The 23798-nt window shown below is 37.6% G+C and overlaps 1 protein-coding gene across 1 annotated transcript in view; it reads left to right on the top strand.

Annotated features, from left to right (window-relative positions):
• Positions 1–1176: 1176 nt before the first annotated feature.
• HIKESHI (heat shock protein nuclear import factor hikeshi) overlaps positions 1177–23798 on the top strand; it is a 42865-nt gene continuing 20243 nt past the window's right edge. The window contains exons 1-2 of the mRNA XM_043579993.1: positions 1177–1419; positions 5698–5935. Coding sequence (XP_043435928.1) covers positions 1390–1419; positions 5698–5935 — 268 coding nt within the window. The 5' untranslated portion in view covers positions 1177–1389. The remainder of the gene's footprint in view (positions 1420–5697; positions 5936–23798) is intronic.

The raw sequence follows: 23798 nt of genomic DNA, 5'->3' as shown, positions 1-23798 counted from the left end.
TAGGTTAAGTAGGTTATACAGTTAATAAATGATAAAGAAGGACTTCGAACCCAGGCAGTGTACCTACCCCTCAAGAAGTGATCTTATCACAAATGGTCTTTCTATTTTGAAGGTTCTAGGACTTTTTAGGTAGGAAGTTGGAGACATTGATAGAAACATCCTCTTCTCTCTCTTCACCTTTGGCCTGGCTATCTAAAAGGAATATCTGAAATAAGATAAGTGGTTGCAGTTTTTGGAACCAAAGCGGAGGCCAGAGGATTGTTACAAACTCTCTGATCCCCCATATGTAACCTGGGTTTGGGAGGACAGACCTGCTGATGACTGGTATTTCAAGTAGGGTAGAGACCCTTGCGAGGGGATACCCTACCCTCCTATATAAGAAGAAAGATAATTAAGCTGTGAAAGGAGAATGCGAATTGGTGTCAATCAGTACTTGATGCCAGTTCTTTTGGCTATTGTTTTTCACTTCCTATGAATCTTTTCTGCAAATGCACATAGAAAAAAATAAGACATTTAAAACCCCCATAAATTAAGCGCTGCCACCTATTGTTTTTATACATACTAACTCATTTAATCCTCTCAGCAATCCTATAAGACAGGTACAATTATTATTCTTATTTTACAAATGGGGACATAAAAGCGCTAAGTTACAAAGTTATATATAGTATCTTGCTTACAGTCTTACAGAAAATAAATGGGGGAGCTAAGTGAAGCTGAAACGAACAATAAAGCTGCCAGTAAGTACTAAACAGCTGATTAAAAATTAGTATTTTTGAGATACCGTGTAGCAGAAAGAGCTGATTTGGATGAGGACTTGGATTCAAGCTCCAACATTTAGTGCTGTGTAAAGATTAGGGGCTAGCTGGTCACCCTGGGCAATTTCCTGGCATACCAAAAGGGAGACAGTAATACCTACTTCATAAGGTTTTTGCCAGGATCTAGTGAAGTGATTATTGTAAAGCGCAGTGTAATCTCTAAATGTCACACAACAGTGAGAAACAACTACCGGCCCGCAGTTCGGAAATTTGGGATCTGGACAATCCTGAAAAACATGCCCTAGTGACGCTCCTCCCGGAAACCGGAAACCGACGCAGGGCCCTCTGGGATTTGTAGTCTTGAACAGGCTCTGGCATGATTATCTCCCTTAGTTGGGGAGGCTGGTTGTAAGCCCCGGAAGTACTCGTCGCCCGAGGGGCGTGCTGGCTAGGAAGTGGGGTCAGAGGCCGAGCGGGGCAGAAGGCGTTCCTGCCACTGGCCTAGTCGCTATGTAGTGGAGGGGCAGGCGTCGTCCCGCATGTTCTGGAACGTTCTTGGGCTCGACTAGGGCAGGAGCCCCAGGACTTCTAGTTGCCGGCTTCGGGTCCCTGCCGGCTGAGCGGAGTCGCCGCCATGTTTGGCTGCTTGGTGGCAGGGAGGCTGGTGAGGATGGGACCGGGTGGTATCAGGAAGGGGGCAGGACACCCGAGGGCGAAGCCCCGGGAAGGGGAGGGTGCTCCGGTGCAAGAGATGCGGGGAAACCCCCTAAGTGTTCTTTCCAGCTACATATTAGGGTGGAGAGTGGGTGTTGGGGTGTTCGTTCTTTGCCCTCAGCTCTGTTCAGTCATTTAAATAGTAGCCACGTTAGCTACCATTTATCGAGTGTGGATTATCTATATGCTTGGCAATGCACGCCTTTTGTCCCTTTCTCATAATTTCAGCCTTCTAGGTAGCGCTAATTTGGCACTTCACATTTAACCCTCGTAACTCGTGAGATAGTTATCATAATTTCTGTTTTGCAGTTGAGGAACTTAAGCTCAATCGGCAGTTTATTTAAAAAAAATTTTTTTTTAAACGTTTAACAGAGGGAGACAGCACGAATGGGGGATGGTCAGAGAGAGAGGGAGACACAGAATCTGAAGCAGACTCCAGGCTCTGAGCTGTCAGCACAGAGCCCGACGCGGGGCTCGAACTCACGGACCGAGAGATCATGACCTGAGCTGAAGTCGGATGCCTAACCGACTGAACTGCCCAAGCGCCCCTCAATAGGCAGTTTAAATACACGCCTGAGCTCATAAAATAAGTTAGAGAAAAACCTGGCGTTTGAATCTAGTCTGTAACATACTGTTTCTAAAAGATTAAGGTACCGGGGCAGTGTATATACCTTTTCGGGCCTTTTGGAAGGACCCCAGTAAAAATATGCTTACGGTAATTGGAAGTTGGCTGATAGAAACACCTAAAACTTAAGTGTGAGTCATAGCTGAGGTACCCCAGAAGGGTATGAGCTGCGAAAATCCTTACTGGTCCAAAGAGATAATAACCTGCTTTGCCAGATGATTAGCGTTAAATGAGATCAGCACCTAGAATTGTTCAGGAATAATCTGAGAATAATCAAGAGAATGAACCTTGCTTCCCTTAGAAACCACCCAGAAATCCACTTCAGACTCGACTCCTTTCACCCAGAGTTCTTTTTCTTTCTTTTTCTCTCTCTGCTTAGTTAAATTTTGCAGCCCCTTTGTTGAATTAAAATTTTTACCAACTTTTGATAATGTGTTCTGTACATTAAGAAACCACAAAGATAAATTGGAGATGACTAGCCTCAGAAAGTTTATTGTCAGTCTCTTGAATGACTGGGAGGCCACTTTTGGTGATGGTGGTAATTGGTAATATTGGTGAGATAACTTTGGATTGCTCCCTGCTGTTGGCAGGGAAAATGAAAGGACCAGCCTGGGGTGAGTGTGGGACTTGTATGAATGAGTGTCCTTAATGAATGGTATTTAAAATGTGTGTATGTGTTTTGTTTTTATTTATTTTTAAGTAACCTCTCTGTCCAACGTGGGTTTCACCTCATGACCCGGAGATCAAGAGTCACATGCTTTAGCAACTAAGCCACAGAGGTGCCCCTGTGTGTGTGTGTGTGTGTGTGTGTGTGTGTGTGTGTGTGTTTTAAAGAAAAGCACAGAGATCCATGTATCTCTCACGTTATCAACTGATTGGGAAGGACATTTAATTATAGCAATACCTGTGTCTACTTACCTAACACCTAACCTCTGTAATGGAAATATAGTAGAGGTTTCTTTCTTTCTTTCTTTCTTTTTTAACGTTTATTATTGTTATTATTATTATTTTTTTTGAGAGAGAGAGAAACAGTGGGGGATGGGCAGAGACAGGGAGACAGAATCTGAAACAGGCTCCAGCCTCTGAGCTGTCAGCACAGAGCCAGATATGGATGGGGCTCGAACTCATAAACTTGATCATGACCTGAGCTGAAGTCGGAGGCTTAACTGACTGAGCCACCCAGGTGCCCCTCCAGTAGGGGGTTTCTTAAAGATAAGCTTTTTGGGAGGTGTTTGACTCTTAGTTAATCAAAGAACATGTTAATCACAATGAAGGGCAAATAGACCTAGAGACATCCAAAACTTAACTTCATTATTCTCTAACCAGAAACACCCACTTAACCTAAAATTATGAACTCAGTTTCATTCCTTGAAAATTTTTTCTTAACTAAAAGAGTTCTCTTTTCCCTAAGGTCAAGGATTAGTGTGTCATAATACAGATTTACAGAATGGTGCTTGTTAGAGTTGACATTAAACAAATAACTTGTTTTGCCTGATGGCTATTTCATGCTTTGTAAATACCATAATTTCATATGTTTTTTTAAGATTATGTGCATGCCAAAAACTGGTGAAATTGAATTTAATACTAATACAGGCAGTCTGTCTTTATATTTATGTTTTTCCTTTGTTTTGTTCTCTGTGTTTAAACTGGACAGTTTTTAATAGGGTTGGAAAACTTCAGAAGAGGAAATCGGAACTTGATTTTAAGAACATTCATCCTTAAAAAAACAAAAACAAAAACAAAATAAAACCAAAACAACAACAACAAAAGAACATTCATCCTTCATCTCTTGGGAGTAAATTTAGGACAATTCATATTAGATTATTGATAACATGTAACTAAAAATTTTTAAAGTTTCTTTGTAGGAGTAGCTAGGATATTATAAAAGAAAAAAAGTAGTGGCACCTGAGTGGCTCAGTCGGTTAAGTGTCAGACTTTGGCTCAGGGCATGATCTGGTGGTTTGTGGGTTCGAGCCCTCTCAGGCTTTGTGCTGACAGCTCAGAGCCTAGAGCCTGCTGCAGATTCTGTGTCTCCTCTCTGTCTGCCCCTCCAGCCCCCCCCCCCAAAATAAGTTAACATCTTAAAAAATTAAAAGAAAAAATAAGCATTTTTGTAACAGCAAATACTAGCAAAGGAAAAGAAGTTACATTCTGGGTAATAAGAATTGACCATTAAGAGTCTTAAAATACTGGTAGTGATTCAGATTTGGTGTTTTGGTCAATAGAGTCAATGGCCATAGCAATTAAAAAGAAAACGAAAAAACGTTGTATCATGTTAACTCTTGACGCCTATCGACCTGAGTGCCCTAGAATTACTACTTTTTGCTAATGGATGTGATATGGCAGTTACCAATAATTTTTTTGAAGTCGATAAAAGAATTTTCTCTGTGGAAGTAGATTTCTCAAACTTCAAAATAAGATAAGATCTCATTCTAGAAACTGACATTCAATTCTAGAACAGAAAGTTAGATTATGAAATGAGTCAAGAGGAAACTTTTACAGGTTCCCACTTAGCACATTCGAGGTAGAATTTTTGCATTTTATGTACAGTTGATTTTCGTTGTTCACAATAATTAGGTTCTGTGAAGTCATTGTGAACATTGATTTGGTAAATAATGAATTGTTTCCCCTAGGGGAAATACAGGGTTAGGTTTCTTTGAGCCTCTGATGACAGTTTTTATCAACTTATCATTACATAACTTTGTTTTTTGTATGTTTCTGTTTAAAGGCATGTTATTTAATATGTGTTGTTGATTCATTAACATTGAACTTAACAGCCAGTAACACCATAACTCATTTCTGAATGAAACTTATGTAACATATTTTCTAAATATGGCACATAACAACCTTTTTGGACTTAGGAATACCAGCCAGCATTTCAGTGTGGCCATTTTAAATATCAGAATCACCAACAAAAAGCAGAAAATACAAACATGGCAGTAAATTGATTGTGAAAAGGACACTCGTTTACAGTATGAGAGCTGAAACAAGAAGGCACAGCTAACTTTTTTCCACTTCAGCTGGGAACATGTGCATTAGGCAACTCAGAATTTTTGCTGCTCTGCCCATTAACATGTCCATGAATGACCACCATAGGGTGATGAATATTGATTTTGTGCTTGGAAATAAATTTTAGTGAGTAGACAAATTCGCAAATATGGAATCTGCAAATAATGAGGATTAATTCCTTCTGGATTGCTTACCCATTTTAATTTCCTGAAGTTCTTTACCTTTATACTAGAGGATAAGGCTTTGGTGGTGTGGTATTTTGAACAGCCTTTCATTTCTGTAACATACTGAAGCTGTAGTAATTTACTTGTGTAAGTAAATTCCTTTCAGGGCACTTCAGAAAGAATTTAGTTATGTTTTTTAAAGGTTACACTCATTACATGATCATTTTAAGGCTGAATATGTATATATTTGGATTTTCTTTTTAAATTTAACACTTTGGTATATTTGGAAATTCCATATAGACTATCAGATTAACCTGAGGTTATACTGGGTATAATGTCTATAATTGCTTATACTTGGTAACAAGCAATACTGTAAGTGTTCTAGAAACTCCTCAAACTATTGAACTAAGATGAGTTTCTTATTTTCTAGGTGCAAACAGCTGCACAGCAAGTGGCAGAGGATAAATTTGTTTTTGACTTGCCTGATTATGAAAGTATCAACCATGTTGTGGTTTTTATGCTGGGAACAATCCCGTTTCCTGAGGGAATGGGAGGATCTGTCTACTTTTCCTACCCTGATTCAAATGGGATGCCTGTATGGCAACTCCTAGGATTTGTCACAAATGGGAAACCAAGTGCCATCTTCAAAATTTCAGGTCTTAAATCTGGTAAGAATAATATTAAAATAATTTCATAATTAAGCTGTTTTCTTAATAGCATGACATAGGATATGGCTCTTTTTTTTTTTCATTATGTTTTTCTGGTTGCTAAAGTGGTATATTATTTTTAAAAATTCAGATGATACCCAGAACATTTGAAAAGTAAAAAGCAAAGGACCTCTTTCTTGGCTCTTCACATTTCCATCCTCTGTCCCAGGAGAGAACAACTCGCTGTTGTTACCTTTGTATGGTATATACTTTTGTAAAGGGATTTTATTGGGTGTTTTAATAAATAATGACAAGGCATCTCAGAATTTATGATATGCATCTGTGTTTTAAATAGACAAAGCAAGTAGACGTGTTTATGAAATAAAATGAAAGTTCTCTTTTTTTTAAATGAAGATTTTTGAACTTTTATATTTGATTACCCTCCAGTGTTTTTCTCTTGGTTGTACTGACATTGCAGGTGTCAGAACTTACAGGGGCATAATCCTTGCTTTGATGCTTTGAAGTATTTTGGAGAAATGTGAGAACAAAACTAGATTAGGTGCTATTTACTGCCACTGAATCTCCGGTTCCCTTGAAAATCTAGATGAAAACAGACATGAAAATTCTTAGTACATTCTTCTGTCTATTGAGTCCAAGGAAAAATTATATTTAGGCAATATATTTATATATTTAACAAACATTTGGGTATATACTATTAAGATTTAAAGATAATGATTAAGTTCTTGGTGGAGATGACTCATATTCTTATAAAGGAAGATAGTTTTGTAGACCAGTAATTAGAAGGGTGCAGTGTAATAGTGGATGTTTTTACAAGGTGCTGAGAGAGAATATACAGGGGAGCAATTAACTCTCAAGTGGATTGGGGAAGGTTTCCAGGAGGAGGTGATATTGGGACTCTTGGGAGGAGAAGAAGTTTGTTAGGCCTGTGGGAAGCCTATTGGACATTCTCTTCTAGGTGGAGATAATATGTGTATAATGGAGAAATTTTGAAAGCGTGGTGTGCACAAAATGGTACAAGGGTAGGATAGGCAGGTATGGATCAAGAAAAGCTTTATGTATCATACTGACTCATTTGAATTTAATAGATTAGCAATTTTAAATGGACTTAGAACACAGGCCTATTTGGTAGTATTAAAAAAATATGTGTGACATAATGTAAATACTCAAAAGTTTACATGTACTCTGAAGCCTATCCGTTTCCCCTCCCCATAAAGAACTGCTCCAGGGACGCCTGGGTGTCTCAGTCAGCGTCTGACTCTTGATTTTGGCTTAGGTCATGATCCCAGGGTCGTGGGATTGAGCCCCATATTGGGCTCCATACTGAGAGTGGAGCCTGCTTAAGATAGTCTCTCTCTTTCTCTCTTTCTCTCTCTTCCTCCCTCCCCACTTCTCCCCCTTCACCCTGCTTGCTCTTATCTCTCTCTAAAGTAAAATGGGGGGGGAAAAAAAAGACCTGCTCCTATAGGTATAGAGGAGCCGGTAAACAATTTTGGGTAGGGGAGGTGATATGATCAGGTTTTGTTTTTAGCCTGGGGGCTGTGTAAAGAATGAACTGGAGCAGGTCTGGACAGATAATGGACAGTTAAGTGCTGTTATTTTATGTAGTTGGAATTCTACAAGAAGCAGTGGGAGAAAGAGAAAGAAACAGAAGGTAACAATATTTAAAGCTAAATTCTGTTTAGAATTAATGATAAATAACTTATCTCTAGATTTAAGAAGCAGGACAAAATCCCTACAGTCCTTTTCAACTGGGGTTCCATGAGATAATTATGCTAAATCCTAAGACAGTGGTTCTTAAAGCATGATTACCTGACCAGCAGAATCAGCATTAGCATTAGCATCACCTGGGAGCTTGTTAGAAATGCAGATTCATGGCAGGACCCCAGACCTACTGTGTCAGAAACTGTGGGTGAAGTCCAGTAGTTTATAGTTAAATAAGTTCCCCAGGTGTTTTGTATGCTACAGTTTGAGAACACTAATGTCTCATACATTTAGCATGGATTTAGTTCTGAATAGTCTTAGGGAGAATTAAGAAAATGGTCATTCTCAAATCACTTTTTCTCTTTTATGTGACTGTGCCTAAAAATAAATGAACAATCTGTAAGTAGAAGGAATATGAATGGACAATTCAGTACATCCTCATGAAATTTCTGGGCCTTTACTGGAAAGAGAAAGTAATAAAGGAACCAGAGAGAAAAGATAAGTTATTTGTAACTGGATGGCAGTTAGTTTAGCAGACTTATCATGAGTGAATAGAGGCCAAAACTAATAGATTAATATCTTCGAAGTGCCAAGGAAACATAAACTGACTCTCAAAACTTTAAAGTAATGAAGAAATAAATATATTGAGTTGGAAGTGGAGAGTTTACTACTCATAGACTATTACTGAAAGAACTATTGAAGTACTTGTACTTTATAGGAGAAAATTGAACCCACAATGTAGAAGAGCATGCAAGAGGCAAAGTTAAAGATTGGTAAACACGTAGACTAATCTGGCAATGTGATTGTATAAAACAACACAATAAATAACTTAAATGCACAAGAATTAAATACCGTACTAGAAAATAATGCATAAGATGGGAAGGGTAGTGATCTGAGTTAAAGCTTTCTGAGTTCTTACTGTTTAGAAGGGATAATAGTATTGATTCTACTTTCAGATAATCCTGTTAAAATTTAAGGAAAAGTTAAAAAGTAAAAGCGTACTATATTAAAAACAAAATAAGATGGATGAAAATAATTTCAATTATGTCAATTATCAAAACAAATGTAAACAGGGGCGCCTGGGTGGCTTGTCGGTTAAGTGTCAGACTTCTGCTGAGGTCATGATCTCACAGTTCGTGGGTTCGGGCCCCGCATTGGGCTCTGTGCTGACAGCTCAGAGCCTGGAGCCTGCTTCAGATTCTGTGTCTCCCTCTCTCTCTGCCCTTCCCCACTCACACTCTGTCTCTCTCTCCCTCTCAAAAGTAAATAAAACATTAAAAAAATTAAAAAAAAAAAAAAGAAATGTAAACAGAATACACTTGCTAGAGAAAACATGGAGGCTCCAGGATGGAATTTTTTTTTTTTAATTTATTTTTTAAATTTACATCCAAGTTAGTTAGCATATAATTCAACAATGATTTCAGGAGTAGATTCATTAATGCCCCTTACCTATTTAGCCCATCCCCCCTCCTACAACACCTCTAGTAACCCTCTGTTTGTTCTCCATATTTAAGAGTCTCTTGGGGCGCCTGGGTGGCGCAGTCGGTTAAGCGTCCGACTTCAGCCAGGTCACGATCTCGCGGTCCGGGAGTTCGAGCCCCGCGTCAGGCTCTGGGCTGATGGCTCAGAGCCTGGAGCCTGTTTCCGATTCTGTGTCTCCCTCTCTCTCTGCCCCTCCCCCGTTCATGCTCTGTCTCTCTCTGTCCAAAAAATAAATAAACGTTGGAAAAAAAAAAAAAAAAGAGTCTCTTATGTTTTGTCCCCTTCCCTGTTTTTATATTATTTTTGCTTCCAGGATGGGATTTTTTTTAAAAAAGCTGCAAACAAGTAATTATGTTGCTGCTTATGAGGAATGGATCTAAAACACCTTAACACAAGGAACCAAAAAAAAAAAAAAGTCACAATTATATTAATTTTAAGAAAAATTAGACTAAGACAAAAGCATTATCAGGGTTTAGAAGAAGATTCATTAAGAATGAGAGAATTCATTAGGAAAACTAAAATATTTTTAGGAAAAGATAAGTCATGTATTTGTATATGTAACTTCAATATATATTTTAAAATTGACATTTATTACTTATTTTTTAAGTTTACGATTATTTTTAGTAATCTCTACACCCAATGTGGGGCCCAACTCACAACCCAGAGATCAAGAGTTGCATGCTCTTGGGGCACCTGGGTGGCTCAGTCGGTTGATTGGCTGACTTCAGCTCAGGTCATGATCTTGTGGTCTGTGAGTCGAGCCCCACGTTGGGCTCTGTGCTGTCAGTTCGGAGCCTGGAGCCTGCTTCAGATTCTGTGTCTCCCTGTCTTTCTGCTCCTGCCCCACTTGTGCTCTATCTCTGTCTCTCAAAAAATGAATAAACGTTAAAAAAAAAAAAAGTGAAAAAAAGAAAAAAGAGTTGCATGCTCTTCTGACTGAGCCAACCAGGTGCCCCTAAGAAATTGACATTTAGAATGATAAATGGTATTAATATTTTATTTAACCTCTCTTGATAATTAATACATCAAGTAAATAAAATATTAGTAAAATGGAGGATTTGAATAAAAGATTAACAAGCTTGAGCAAATGACATTTATAGAACCCTGTACCTAATAATTAGATTATACACTTAAAAACATTTTTTTTAAGTGTTTATTAATTTTGGAGAGAGACAGAGACAGAATGCAAGTGAAGTAGGGTACAGAGAGAGAGGGAGACACAGAATCTGAGGCAGGCTCCAGGTCTGAACTGTCAGCCCATAGCTCGACCTCAGGACCTCAGGAACCATGAGATCGTGACCTGAGCCAAAGTTGGACACTTAACTGACTGAGCCACCCAGGCACCCCAGATCATGTACATTTTTAAGTACAGAGAACATTTATGACATTTGACTACATACCAAGTCATGAAGCAAGTTGCAGTAAATGGCAGATAATCGGTATGTAGCCTATAATGCAACGTAATTACAAATCAAAGGATAAAACATTGTTAGGTTTTGAAATCTTCCCTTTTGCATGTAGCTGTCAGGGCCCAGATGGTTTTACAAAGTTCAGTTAAACCATTATGAAACAAATTGTTCATCTTATATAAGCTTTCAGAGAGTAGAAAGAGATGGTCACCCAGGTTGTATACATATTTTATTAATGTTTATTTATTTTGAGAGAAAGCAAGCTGGAGAGAGCGATTGTGAGGGAGGGGCAGAGAGAGAGGGAGGAAGAATCCTAAACAGACTACGCTGTCAGCACATAGCCCCACCCGGGGCTCCATCCCACAAACTATGAGGTCATGACCTGAGCTGAAATCAAGAGTTGGATGCTTAACTGAGCCACCCAGGCACCCACCCAGCTTATATTTTTAAGCTGGTACAATCTTAATACCATAAAGGACAAGGACAGTATGAAAGAGGAAATTTGGCCTCTGTCAATTTTATTTATTTAGGATTTTTATATCAATGTATATAAAATAGTTACAAAATGAATTCAACAAGATATCTTTTCTTACTTTTCATGGTAGAATATTAAAGCGTATACAAAAGTAGACCAGATGGAACACTGAACCTCTCTGTACTCATCACTCAATTTCAAAAATGACCAATTCATGGACATTGTTATTTCTTTTATATTCCCACTCACTTCTCCCTTGTATTATTTGGAAGCAGATTCCAGAATCGTAACATGTAGTCCATAAATATATTTGTATGTGTCTTTAAAAGAGGTCTTTCTTTCTCTTGCTTTTTAAAACAGAACCATAATGTTGCTATCTTGTCTAAAAACAAAGGATAATTCCTTAATATGGAATTCAATGTCTAGTGTTCAGATTTTCAGTGATTTCAGAAGCTTTTTGTTCATATATTTTAAAGTTGTAAATACTTTCAGTCAACCTTGTATATTGCAACTGGTTGATCTCTCAAGTATCTTTTATAAAAATTACAGGTTCAGTGTATTTTCTGTTCTCTATTTCCCATAAATTAGTTGGATTTAGAGGTTTGATCAGACTTCATTTGAGATTATTTAAAAAAAATTGTTGGTAGGATTATTACAGGGGATAGTATGTTCTTTGATCAGGAAGCAAGTAAAACTTTGGATTGCAAGTAACTTTTTCTATGAGTGTTCTGCAAGATGAGCAAACATTTCTAATAAATTTTAACTGAATAAAGGAGCGATGTTTTGGAATATGAGTAGTACGTGATGCTGAACATCACGTGATCACAACTGAGCCAATAGTTCTTGAAATTCTCTTTGATATACAAGTGCTTTGGATTACAAGCATGTTTCCAACGAATTATGTTCACAAACCAAGGTTTTATTATACATGGTTATCTCTTTTTGTAAAATTAACATCCATAAATATGCAGTGCCTACATTTGTTAATTCAGTGGGGGTTCAAAATCATCATATTCTAATTCTGTTACTTCATTTATTAGCTATAAAGAGACTCTTGAATATCTACTGTTTGGTTACCCAGAGGTAGAGTCATTATAGGAAGGGCATAATAAATGCTTGCCTTTCCTTTTCATATATTAGTGTTCAAAAAATGAGTTGATTTCCTAACATCTTCCAAAAGTAGTAAGCTTTTTTTTAAAGATTGTAAAATCATGGAGATATGTGGTATATATTTATTTATATTGTATGTGTTCTAACCATTGGCATACCTCAGGATCCACTGAACCTAATTTTAATTTTTCTTTAAAGATTTTATTTTTTAAAAATAATCTCTACTCCCAACATGGGGCTCAAATTTGAAACCCTAAGATCAAGCATTGCATGCTCCATTGACTGAGCCACCTAGGTACCCACTAATTTTAATTTTTCATTTTCTTTTTTAGGCAGTTACTGATCTTTCATGATTTTTACCCTTTCTTAAGAAATCTTCCAAAGAAAAGGGGCACCTGCGTGGCTTAGTTGGTTAAGCGTCTGACTCTTTGGCTCAGGTCACGATCTCATGGTTCATAAGATTGAGCCCCATGTCAAGTTCTGTGCTGATAGCGCAGAGTCTGCTTGGGATTCTCTCTTTCTCTTTCTGCCCATCCCCTGCTTGTGCTCTTCCTTTCTCTCTATAAATAAATAAATAAACATTTGAAATAAAAAATACAAACTCTGGGGCGCCTGGGTGGCTCAGTCGTTTAAGCGTCCGACTTCGGCTCAGGTCATGATCTCATGGCTTGTGACTTCGAGCCTGGCCTCGGACTCTGTGCTGACAGCTCAGAGCCTGGAGCCTCTTCAGATTCTGTGTCTTTCTCTCTCTCTCTCTGCCCCTCCCCTGCTCACACTCTGTCTCTCTCTGTCTCTCAAAAATAAACATTAAAAAAAAAATCTTCCCAAGAACAAAAAACTTACTTTTTATTAATAATTTTAATAATTTGTTGAGATATAATTGGCATACAATAAATTGCACATTTTTAAAGGGTGCATTTTGATAAATTTTGATGTATATATACTTGTGAAACACCACACTCAAGATAATAAGCATATCACCCCCAGAAGTTACCTAGTGCTCCTTTGTAATCCCTCCTTTTATTTTGTCTCCTAGCCTAGGCAACTACTGATCTTTGTTTCACTATAAAATAGTTTGCATTTTCTAGAGTTTTATATGAATGAAAGCATACAATATGTATGCTTTTTTGCCTGGCTTCTTTGACTTATCTGAGTTATTTTTAGAACCATCCATGTTGTAGTATGTATCAATTCATTTCTTTTTATTTCTAGGTTGTATTCCATTGTATGGATGTATGACTATTTGTTCATCCTTTTACCCGTTGATGGATATTTGGATTGTTTAGGGGTTTTGACTCAAAAAATAAAACTCATATAAACATTTGTATACAAGGTTTTTGTATGCACACATGCTCTCCTTTCTTTTGGGTAAATATCTAGGAGAGGAATGGCTGGATTGTATGGTATTTGTATGTTTAAGTTTTTGAGAATTTGCCAAACTTGGGGCACTTGGGTGTCTCAGTTGGTTAAGCATCCAACTTTGGCTCAGGTCATGATCTCAGGGTTTGTAGGTTTGAGCCTCACTTCAGGCTTTGCGCTGACAGCTCAGAGCCAGGAGCCTGCTTCAGATTCTTTGTCTTCTCTCTCTGCCTCTCCCCCACTTGCACTCTCACTCTCTCTCAAAAATAAGTAAACATTAAAAAAAAATTTTTTTTAAACTGCCAAACTATTTTCCAACATGGTTGTTCCATTTTACATTCAACCAGCAGTGTATGAAAGTTATAGTTTCTCTACATGCTTGTCAATGTTTGGTTCGGTTCACCTATTCTAATCTGTGTGGAGTGGTATACATTGTGATTGATTGATTGATTGATTGATTAGAGAGAAGGTGAGCAGGGCAGAGGGAGATAGACAATCTCAAGCATGTGGGACACAATCCCATGACCCTGGCATCGTGACCTGAGCCAAAATCAAGAGTTGGCCACTCAACTGACTGAGCCACCCTGGTGCCCATATTGTGTTTTATTTTTTGTTTTTATTAAAAAAAATTTTTTTAATGTTTATTTTTGAGAGAGAGAGACAGAGTGCAAGCAGGAGAGAGGCAGAGAGAGACAGGGAGACATGGAATCTGAAGCAGGCTCTGTGCTCCAAGCTATCAATCAGCACAGACCCCAACATGGGGCTCGAACTCATGGACCATGAGATCATGTCCACATTGTGTTTTAAATTTGCATTTCCCTAATGACTAATGATGCTGACATTTTTTCATATGCTTATTTGCATGTCTTTGTATGTTCCTTGTTGAAGTGTCTATTTTACTAGGTTGTTTTATTACTGAGTTTTGAGAGGTCTATATGTATTCTTGATGCAAGTTCTTTATAAGATATGTGATTTGAAAATGTTTTTTCCCAGTCTTTGGCTTGTCTTTTCTCTTAACAGTGCCTTTCATAGAGCAGAAGTTTTTAATTTTGATAAAATCAGTTTTTCACTTTGTTCTTATATGGATTGTGCTTTTAGTATTGAACCTAAGAAATCTTTTCCTAACCTTTTTCCTAACCCAAGGCTACCAAGGTTTTCTTCTTGTTTTTTAGTTTTAGATTTTATATTTATATCTGGGATCAAATTTGAATTAATTTTGTGTTTAGGGCAAGGTATAGATTGAAGTCCATTATATATTTTTTCAGATGGATAGCCAAGTGTTCCAGCACCACTTTGTAAAAAAGACAAAGTAATGGCACATTTTTCTGCATCCATTATCAAGTATGTTCACTTTGATATTTACTTGGGAACTCCCAGAGTGCTCCATTTTAAAGTAAACTATAAACATACATAAATGATTATTTTATTTATTTATGTATGTATGTATGTATGTATGTATGTATGTATTTAGAGGGAGGGCACAAGTGAGTGAGCAGCAGAGAGAGAGAATGCCACATGTGGCAGAGAGAGAGAGATAGACAAGTGGGGCTCACCCAGGGCTCATGTTTTACCCGAAGTGGGGCTCATGCTCACTCGAAGCGTGGCTTGTGCTCACGTGAAGTGGGACATGAGCTCATGTGAAGTGGGACACGAGTTCTCCCAAAGTGGGTCTCGAGCTTACCCAATATGGGACTCAAACTCAGGAACTGTGAGATCATGACCTGAGCTGAAGTCAGATACTTAACAACTGAGCTACCCAGGCACCCCATAAATAAATATTTGTATATTGATTTTAAAAGACAAGAGGGGTGCCTGGGTGGCTCAGTCAGTTAAATGTCCAACCCTTGATCTCAGCTCAGGTCATGATCTCCCAGTTTGTGAGCTCGAGCCCCATTAGTTTGAGCCCTCCTTTGGCCTACATGCTGACAGCATGGAGGCTGCTTGGGATTCTTTCTCCCTCTCTCTTTGCCCTTCCCCTGCTCGTGCATGCATGCTCTCACTCTCTCAAAATAAATAAACTTTAAAAAAACTAAAGAAAAAGACAAGAAATTAAATAGATACTATTACAGTTTTTCAATTTATTTTATTTTAAATGGTTATTTATTTTGAGAGAAAGCATGCATATAGAGCAGAGGAGGGACAGAGAGGGAGAGAATCCCAAGCAGGCTCTGCACAGTCAGCACAGAGCCTGACACGGAGCTCAATCTCATGAACCATGAGATCATGACCTGAGGCAAAATCAAGAGTTGGCTGCTTAGCCAACTGAGCCACCCAGGTGCTTCATATTAGAGTTTAAAAAAAAAAAAAAATTGCTAGTTTTAAACATGCTAGAAGATGAGATGGATACTGGTAAATATTTATAGTAATAAGCAGTATAAGAAGAGAAACAGCTAATTGGGGGAAAGAGTGATGATGTTTTTGGTTTGGGTTTGAGGAGCCTGTGGGACACAATAGCAGTGCCTCAAATATAAAATGGTAAGTTTTGTATAGGAATAGGCTAGTAGCCAGCTAACTGCTAACCTTTTGCATAGTTGGAAAGTGCAGGCTTATATTACATGCAGAATTGTATGCATTAAGGTGAATTTTAGCCATCAGCCAGTAGACGAGGACCCATTGTTTGTTTTTGGAGACATACACATTATATTGTCAATTTAATGCATACCTTTATCTCTCTTCTTTTTGCCTCAGCTTTGCCAGCATTTTGTGTTTCTTTTTCATTTTTGATCATCACTTATTCCTTGCAGGACATGCCTTGGGGAATAGTGAAAAATGTTTTTTGTCTATCCTTTTCTCATTGCTTTTGGCTCTCTTTTCCCTTTTCTCTTGTGATCCCCGATAGGTTGAAGGTTGGTGTGCTGGTGGCATTTGGGGGTAATAATAACCTAGACATTTTCTTATTGTGTTATTTAATCGAATTTGGAGAATATTCAGCAATTAGAAATGTGTTAATTCAATTGCTATACTTGGAACAATAATAATAAGTTAGATATATTTTCTGTTGTGGAGTTAGGTAAAATAGTCCTAAAACCTAATCCCAGAGTAAAACCTGATTCAGTAAGGGAAAATGGATTTATTTCCATTATGATAATAGGAGTAGTTCTTTTTTTCTCCTGCCTTTTTAAAAGTAAATGGTTTGTCATTATTTCCATTTTAACATGTATTGATAATTTTATCCATTAAAACAAATTTTCAAAGCAGTATTTATGATGGCAAAGCACAATATTTTATTAAAAATAAAGCAGCTTAAAATGTTTAGAAACTTAGTGCATATCAACATTAAGCAAATGATAAAATGCTGTTAAAATGTTTTGGTTTTTTTTACTAGTAAGTTGTTTGGAAAAGCATTTTTTGGATGTTTAAAGTATTAGAGTTCTTTTTACATAAAAATAAGATGTTATTCATAGTAGGGAATGGTGTATTATTAAAATAAAAGAATAGGTTGACTTTTTTTTTTGAAGTTTATTTATTTTGAGAGAGAGAATGAATTCCAAGCAGGCTTCCATGCTGTCAGCACAGAGCCCAATGTGGGGCTTGATTCCACAAACCATGAGATCATGACCTGAGCCGAAATCAAGAATTGGACGCTTAAATGATTGAGCCACGTACCCCAAGAATAGGTGGATTTTTAATAGATCTATATTGTTGAACCTTTGAGATGCCCTATATTCAAGGGTATAGGTTTTATTACATTGGGCATTCTTAGCTAAGTAGCATGGCAGGGTGGGAAAGAGTCGTGTTGAAGTACCTCCAGGCAGTTGTGATTGAACTGAAAAGTTGTGAAGCTGAATTTGTATGAAAAAAATTTCATTAAAAAAAAATGTTTATTTATTTTGAGAGAGAGAAGAGCACGAGCTAGGGGTTGGTGCTGGGGGATGGGTGCAGAGAGAGAGGGAAAGAGAATCCTAAGCAGCCTCTGCACTGTCAGCACAGAGCCTGATGTGGAGCTCAAACTCATGAACTGTTAGATCATGACCTGAGCCAAAATCAAGAGTCGGAGGCTTAACTGATTGATCCACACAGGTGCCCCTCAAAAAATTTCATTTTAAGAAACTTTGGCACTGTGCAGTTTTCTGCTAGATAATGAAAGATTTCTTAATTTTTCACTGAACAGTCCTTGTTGGGGCAGGTTAAGAGAGCTCTGTTGGGAGAATTGCAGTTGATAGGGAGTCTTGAAGCCAGTTACTGTGAGTTTTATTTTGATTGAGAAAAGATTCTTTGTGACTCTTGGGGTCTGAAAGGAGTTATATGGTGAATACATTTTTCTGGAACAATCTGGGGGTTATGGTTAACAAGTAGGATAGGGCTAAACTTGAAAATACATAATGAAGGGTTTGATATTAAGAAACAAAAATAGGGGCGCCTGGGTGGCTCAGTCGGTTAAGCAGCTGACTTCGGCTCAGGTCATGATCTCATGGTCCGTGAGTTCGAGCCCCGCGTTGGGCTCTGTGCTGACAGCTCAGAGCCTGGAGCCTGTTTCAGATTCTGTGTCTCCCTCTCTCTGCCCCTCCCCTGTTCATGCTCTGTCTCTCTCTGTCTCAAAAATAAATAAACGTTAAAAAAAAAAATTAAAAAAAAAAAGAAACAAAAATAATCTTCCCTTCCTCCCTTCATCCCCACCTACGTGGGATATAGAAATCCTAAAAAAAAAAAAAAAGCACAAACTTAGGAGATATGATTTGGTGGTTAGAGAATTGGAGAATATGGGAAGTTTCTTTACATGAGTCTCTTGTAATTTTGTCTTTAGATGCTGTCCTTGGTCTTTATAATGTGAAAGAGATATTTAACCAAAAAATTAGTAAAAATTTTGAAATACTGAGAGTTCTATATAAAGAGATTCTTCCCTCTATAAAGAGATTCTTCTCTTTAGTAGAAGTGTATACCAACTTAAATTGGCACATACAAAGGAATATTAACAAAATTAAAACTTGTTTTATGGAACTTACATTAAAAGTATCTGTAGGTACTATGGGTCTTTGGCTATACCATGATTTTCTTTTCCTATCTTCATATATTGCTTTGAGGTTCCAGTGACTATTGGCTGTATAATGTGTGATGTAACTCGAAAGCATTTCCTAGTGTTTTTTCTTCTATTGCTCTTTTTTGGCACCTCCTTCTGTGTCTTTAATCATGCCCCCTTATCCCCATTAGCAACTCTGACTGAACAAAATATTTCAGGTTGTAAACAAAAGGCCCCTGGTTAGCAGAAACCAAACACTATAAATCAAACCAAAGCAGAACATCAAATGAAGTAGACGCTGACTTATCTAGGCTGTTCACTCATGTTAGGGGTTGATTCAATATTTACTCCTTTCCCCTTCAAGCTATGTAGATGTCCAGTCTTGAGAGAGCTGCTGCTTTTTTGGATTCCCATTTCACACTGTGCCTCTAACTTCCTTTTTCAGGGACTGTCTTGTATTCTTTTTTTTTTTTAATTGAATATTATACTAATTTTAGGTGTATAAATATTGATTTGAGAGTACTACACAATACTCAGTGCTCACCAAGATAAGTACAGTTACCATCTGTTAACCATAAAATGTTGCTACATTACTGACTATATTCCCTATGCTATACTTTTCATCTGGAAGCTTCATATGCCAGTAACCCATGTGTCCATCAGTAGATAAATGTATAAAGATGTGTATGTGTACACACACACAGCGGAATAATACTCAGCTATAAAAAAGAATGAGATCTTGCCATTTGCAATAGTATGGATGGACCTAGAGGATGTTATGCTTAGAGAAATAAGGCTGAGAAAGACAAATACCATATGATTTCACTTATATGTGGAATCTTAAAAAACCACACAACTGAACACACACAACAGATTCTTTTTTTCTTAAAATTTTTAAATGTTTATTAATTTTTGAGAGAGAGAGACAGACAGACAGAGCATGAGTGGGGGAGGGGCAGAGAGAGAGGGAGACACAGAATCTGATGCAGCTCCAGGCTCTGAGCTATCAGCACAGAGCCCAACATGGGGCTTGAACTCATGAACTGTGAGATCATGACTTGAGCTGAAGTCAGATGCTTAACCGACTGAGCCACCCAGGTGCCCGAACAGATTCTTAAACATAGAGAACAAACTGGTGGTTACAAGACGGGGGGTGGGTGGAGGGATGGACAAAATGGATAAAGGGGATTAAGAGGTACAAACTTCCAGTTATACAATAGGTCATGGAGATGAAAAGTACAGCATAAGGAATCTATTAGTCATTAATTCTATACCATTATTTTCAAGTTGTCTATTTACATTGTGAAAGCTTGGGAAATATACCAGGAATTACTTTAAGCATTTAATACTAAATTATTAATTTAGTATTAATTATAATAATTATAGTTGTTTATATACTTGTTTAAATAAAAAAGTTCCTGCTTACGTAATTTAGACTTTGTTGTATTGCTCAACTAATTACTGAAAATCTTCATTCTTAGCATGTATGTGTCAAGTGATGACTGCTTTCAGTTAGGATCTGAGTGTGTGTGTGTGTGTGTGTGTGTGTGTGTGTGTATGTGTGTGTGTGTGTGTGTGTGTGTGAATATTAAAATCACTCCAAGACAGTTTTCAGAGGAAACAAATTAGTAAGCTGAGATAATTTAAAATGGCTTTGTGGAAGATGAGACTGAGTGTGTATTTGAAGTATGAATAGGTTTGGATAGGGTGGCAGTAGGAGGATGAGAATTGCATTTGGAGATGATCAAAGTCATAAAGGTAGTAATATGCACTGCACATACAAATGTCAGTTAGGTGGCAGACTTTGAAGCGTGTCATAATAGGCTCCTATCTGAGAAGTGTCATTGGGGTAAGGTTTTAAAGGTAAAATGGAGCTGTTGTGTGATGGTGTAGCTATATGGGGTTTCAATTTTTTTCTGGTTAGGCAAGTGTTTTTAGCAAGAAAGTGATATTTTGTATTTTATTGAGTTTTACTGTTTACTTTTTTAAATGTTTATTTTTGAGAGAGAGAGCGAGCGAGAACATGAGCAGTGGAGAGGGAAAAAGGGAAGGAGACGGAGGATCTGAAGCAGGTTCTGTGCTATTAGTGGGGGTTGAACCCATGAACCATGAGATCATGACCTGAGCCGAAGTTTGACACTTAACCGACTGAGCCATCCAGGCCCCCTGGATGCACACAAGTGGGGAGAGGGGCAGAGAGAGGGAGAATTTTAAGCATGCTCCACACTCAGCGTGGAGCCCAATAGGCCTCTATCTCACAACCCTGAGATCATGACCTGAGCCGAAATCAAGAGTCGGATGCTTAACTGACTGAGGCACCCAGGTGCCCTGAGATTGATACTTTTTTAAATGATGTTTTAGGAAAGTTATTGTCTGAAATGGCTTGGAAAATCTGTTGTGATTAGAGCAAGAGAAACCAGTTAGGAAGATTTTATAATGATTGAAGGATGAAGGAAAGGTAACATATATTGAATATCTGTTTGTATAGTGCATTGAGCTAGGCTTTCACGTGTATTAATTATTTAATCTTTAACAGCAGTCCCTAGAAGGAGGTATTATTAGTGTCTGGTTTTTAAGAGGCTGGATTTCAGAGAAGTTACAATATTTTGCTCAAAGAAGAGAGTCTGTTAATTTTGGGGTATTATGTATAGATCTACCTCTTCGAAACTGTTGAATGTTATATGGCAATAAATACCCTAATTTAATTAAACAATTCCCATTGATGAAAATTTGGGTTGTTTCCATTGTTTTAAATTGTTTTACTACCAATGCTACAATAAATATTCTTACACATATCTTTGTACATATTTTCTAGCACTGTATTTCTGTAGAAGAAACTCCTAGAAGTTGGAACTGAATTCCTGGATTAAAAAGGCCTTTAAAACAAATGGTGTAGGAAGCCCGGAGAAAGGGTACTGAATGTGGATAATGGATCATGATTTTCATGGCAGTTTTTAGAAAGTCGTAATAAAGGTACAGTGTACTTGGTACTACATAAAAAAAACTAATAGAGCATATCCTTGCCAAGTATTATAACAGAGTAAGCCATGGGATATTAGACTGGCAGGCCTAAAAATAATTTAATCCACTCCTTAATTTTCCTGATGAGAATCTTGAGATTTAGAAAGATTGATTCTCATCAATCTCAGATCTCATCAAAGATGAGTTTTTTAATATTTATTTAAAGGGATGAGGGGAGCCTGGGTGGCTCAGCTGGTTCAGTGTCAACTCTTGATCTCAGCTCTGGTCTTGATCTCAGGGTTGTAAGTTAAACCCCAACTGGGGTTCTGGCCTGGTGTGAAGCCTCCTTAAAAAAATTTAAAAAAAAGAAGAAATAAAGGGATAAGATGATGACATGAGTTAAAAGGCTTTCAGAAACATTGATGTAGAGGATATGGTTCTTTATTTTCTACCTGTTTTAAATGATAGTATAGTATTACATTTTGTTGATAAATTATGGTTTGATTTACCTATTTCTTATTAGACATTTTGGCTTTTTTTTTTCTTTTTTTTTTAATTTTTAAAAAAAAATTTTTTTTTCAACGTTTATTTATTTTTGGGACAGAGAGAGACAGAGCATGAACGGGGGAGGAGCAGAGAGAGAGGGAGACACAGAATCGGAAACAGGCTCCAGGCTCTGAGCCATCAGCCCAGAGCCCGACGCGGGGCTCGAACTCCCGGACCGCGAGATCGTGACCTGGCTGAAGTCGGACGCTTAACCGACTGCGCCACCCAGGCGCCCCGGCTTTTTTTTTTCTTAAGTCTGAACATCCTTTACATTTCAGTTGTTTTATTGCTATGTATGGAAGTACAACTGATTTTTTTTTTTAAGACTTTATTCTTTTTAGAGCAGTTTTAGGTTTACAACAAAATTGAGAGAAGGTACACAGATTTCCCATATATCCTTGTCCCCACACAGACATAGGCTTCCCCATTATCAACATCATTCACCAGAATGATTGTTTTGTTTTGTTTTGACCAAGGATAAACCTCCACTGATACATCATAACCACTCAAAGTCCAGTTTATCTTAGGGTTCACTCTTGTTGTACATTCTATGTATATGGGTAAATGTTTAATGATGTATATCTGTAGTTAAAATATTACACAGTATTTTCAGTGTCCTAAAAATCTACCTATTATTCATCTCGCCCATCTCACATTTCCCCTAACCCTGAGTCCTGGGCAACCACTGACTTTTTATTGTCTCTCTGATTTTGCCTTTTCCAGAATGTCATGTATTTGACATCATACAGTATGTAGCCTTTTCAGATTGATTTTTTTCACTCGATAGCTCATTTCTTTTTAGTGTTGAAAAATATTCCATTGTCTGGATGTACCACAGTTTATCCATTTACCTAATCAATTATGAATAAAGCTGCTCTAAACATCCATGTGTAGGTTTTTGTCTGCATAGAAATTTCCGTCTCCTTTGGGTAAATACCAAGAAGCGTGATTGCTGGGACTTAGGGTAAGAGTATGTCTAGTTTTATAAGAATCTTGTCAAACTGTCTTCCAAAGTGGCTGTGTGTGTTTGCATTCCCACCAGCAAGGAATGAGAGTTTCTGTTGCTCCTCACTGAATAGCATTTCGTTATCACACAACTGATTTTTGTATATTGACTTTGTACCCTAAAGAATGAAGGAAAGAGTAGCATATATTGACCATCTTGTTAAACACCCTTATTCTAGTAGCTACCTACGATGTTTTATGTAGATGATTGTAATGTCTTTGAAAAAGTCTTTTTACATCTTTCTTTCCAAATTGGATGCTTTTTATTTCTTTTTATTGCCTTAGTGCATTGCCCCGGCCTTTGAGTACCATGTTGGATACAGGTAGTAAAGAGAGCAGTGAGGCAAGAAAAATAAAATGCATAACAGTTGTTCTCTCTTTCTGTTTTATGAATGTATAAGATTGATGAATTGTCCCTTTCATTTATACGAAATGCCCTTTATCTCTGGTAATGCTCCTGTCTGAAGTCAGCTTTGTCTAAAATTTATATAGCTTTTTTGGCTTTCTTATGGTTAGTGTTCATGTGCTATATTTTTTCTGCATTTTTACTTTTTTTTTTTTTTCTTTTATTGAAGGGAGGCGTGGGGCAGAGGGAGAGAGAATCTTAAGCAGGCTCCATTCTCAGTGCGGAGCCTGACTTGGGTCTGGATCCCCTGACCCTGGGATCACGAACTGAGCTGAAATCAAGAGTTGGATATTCAACCAACTGAGCCACCCAGGCGCCTCTTTCTTGTGAACAGTATTTAGTTAAGTGCTGCTTTTTGAAAACTTGTTCTTTCAATCTCTGCCTTTTAAATGAAATGCTTAGTCCATTAATATTTAACATTATAGATATGCTAGGTTTAAATTTTTACCTTG

This window comes from Prionailurus bengalensis, chromosome D1 (assembly GCF_016509475.1).
Source record: "Prionailurus bengalensis isolate Pbe53 chromosome D1, Fcat_Pben_1.1_paternal_pri, whole genome shotgun sequence".
NCBI classification, from domain to species: domain Eukaryota; kingdom Metazoa; phylum Chordata; class Mammalia; order Carnivora; family Felidae; genus Prionailurus; species Prionailurus bengalensis.
This window is presented reverse-complemented; position numbering and strand designations above follow the sequence as displayed.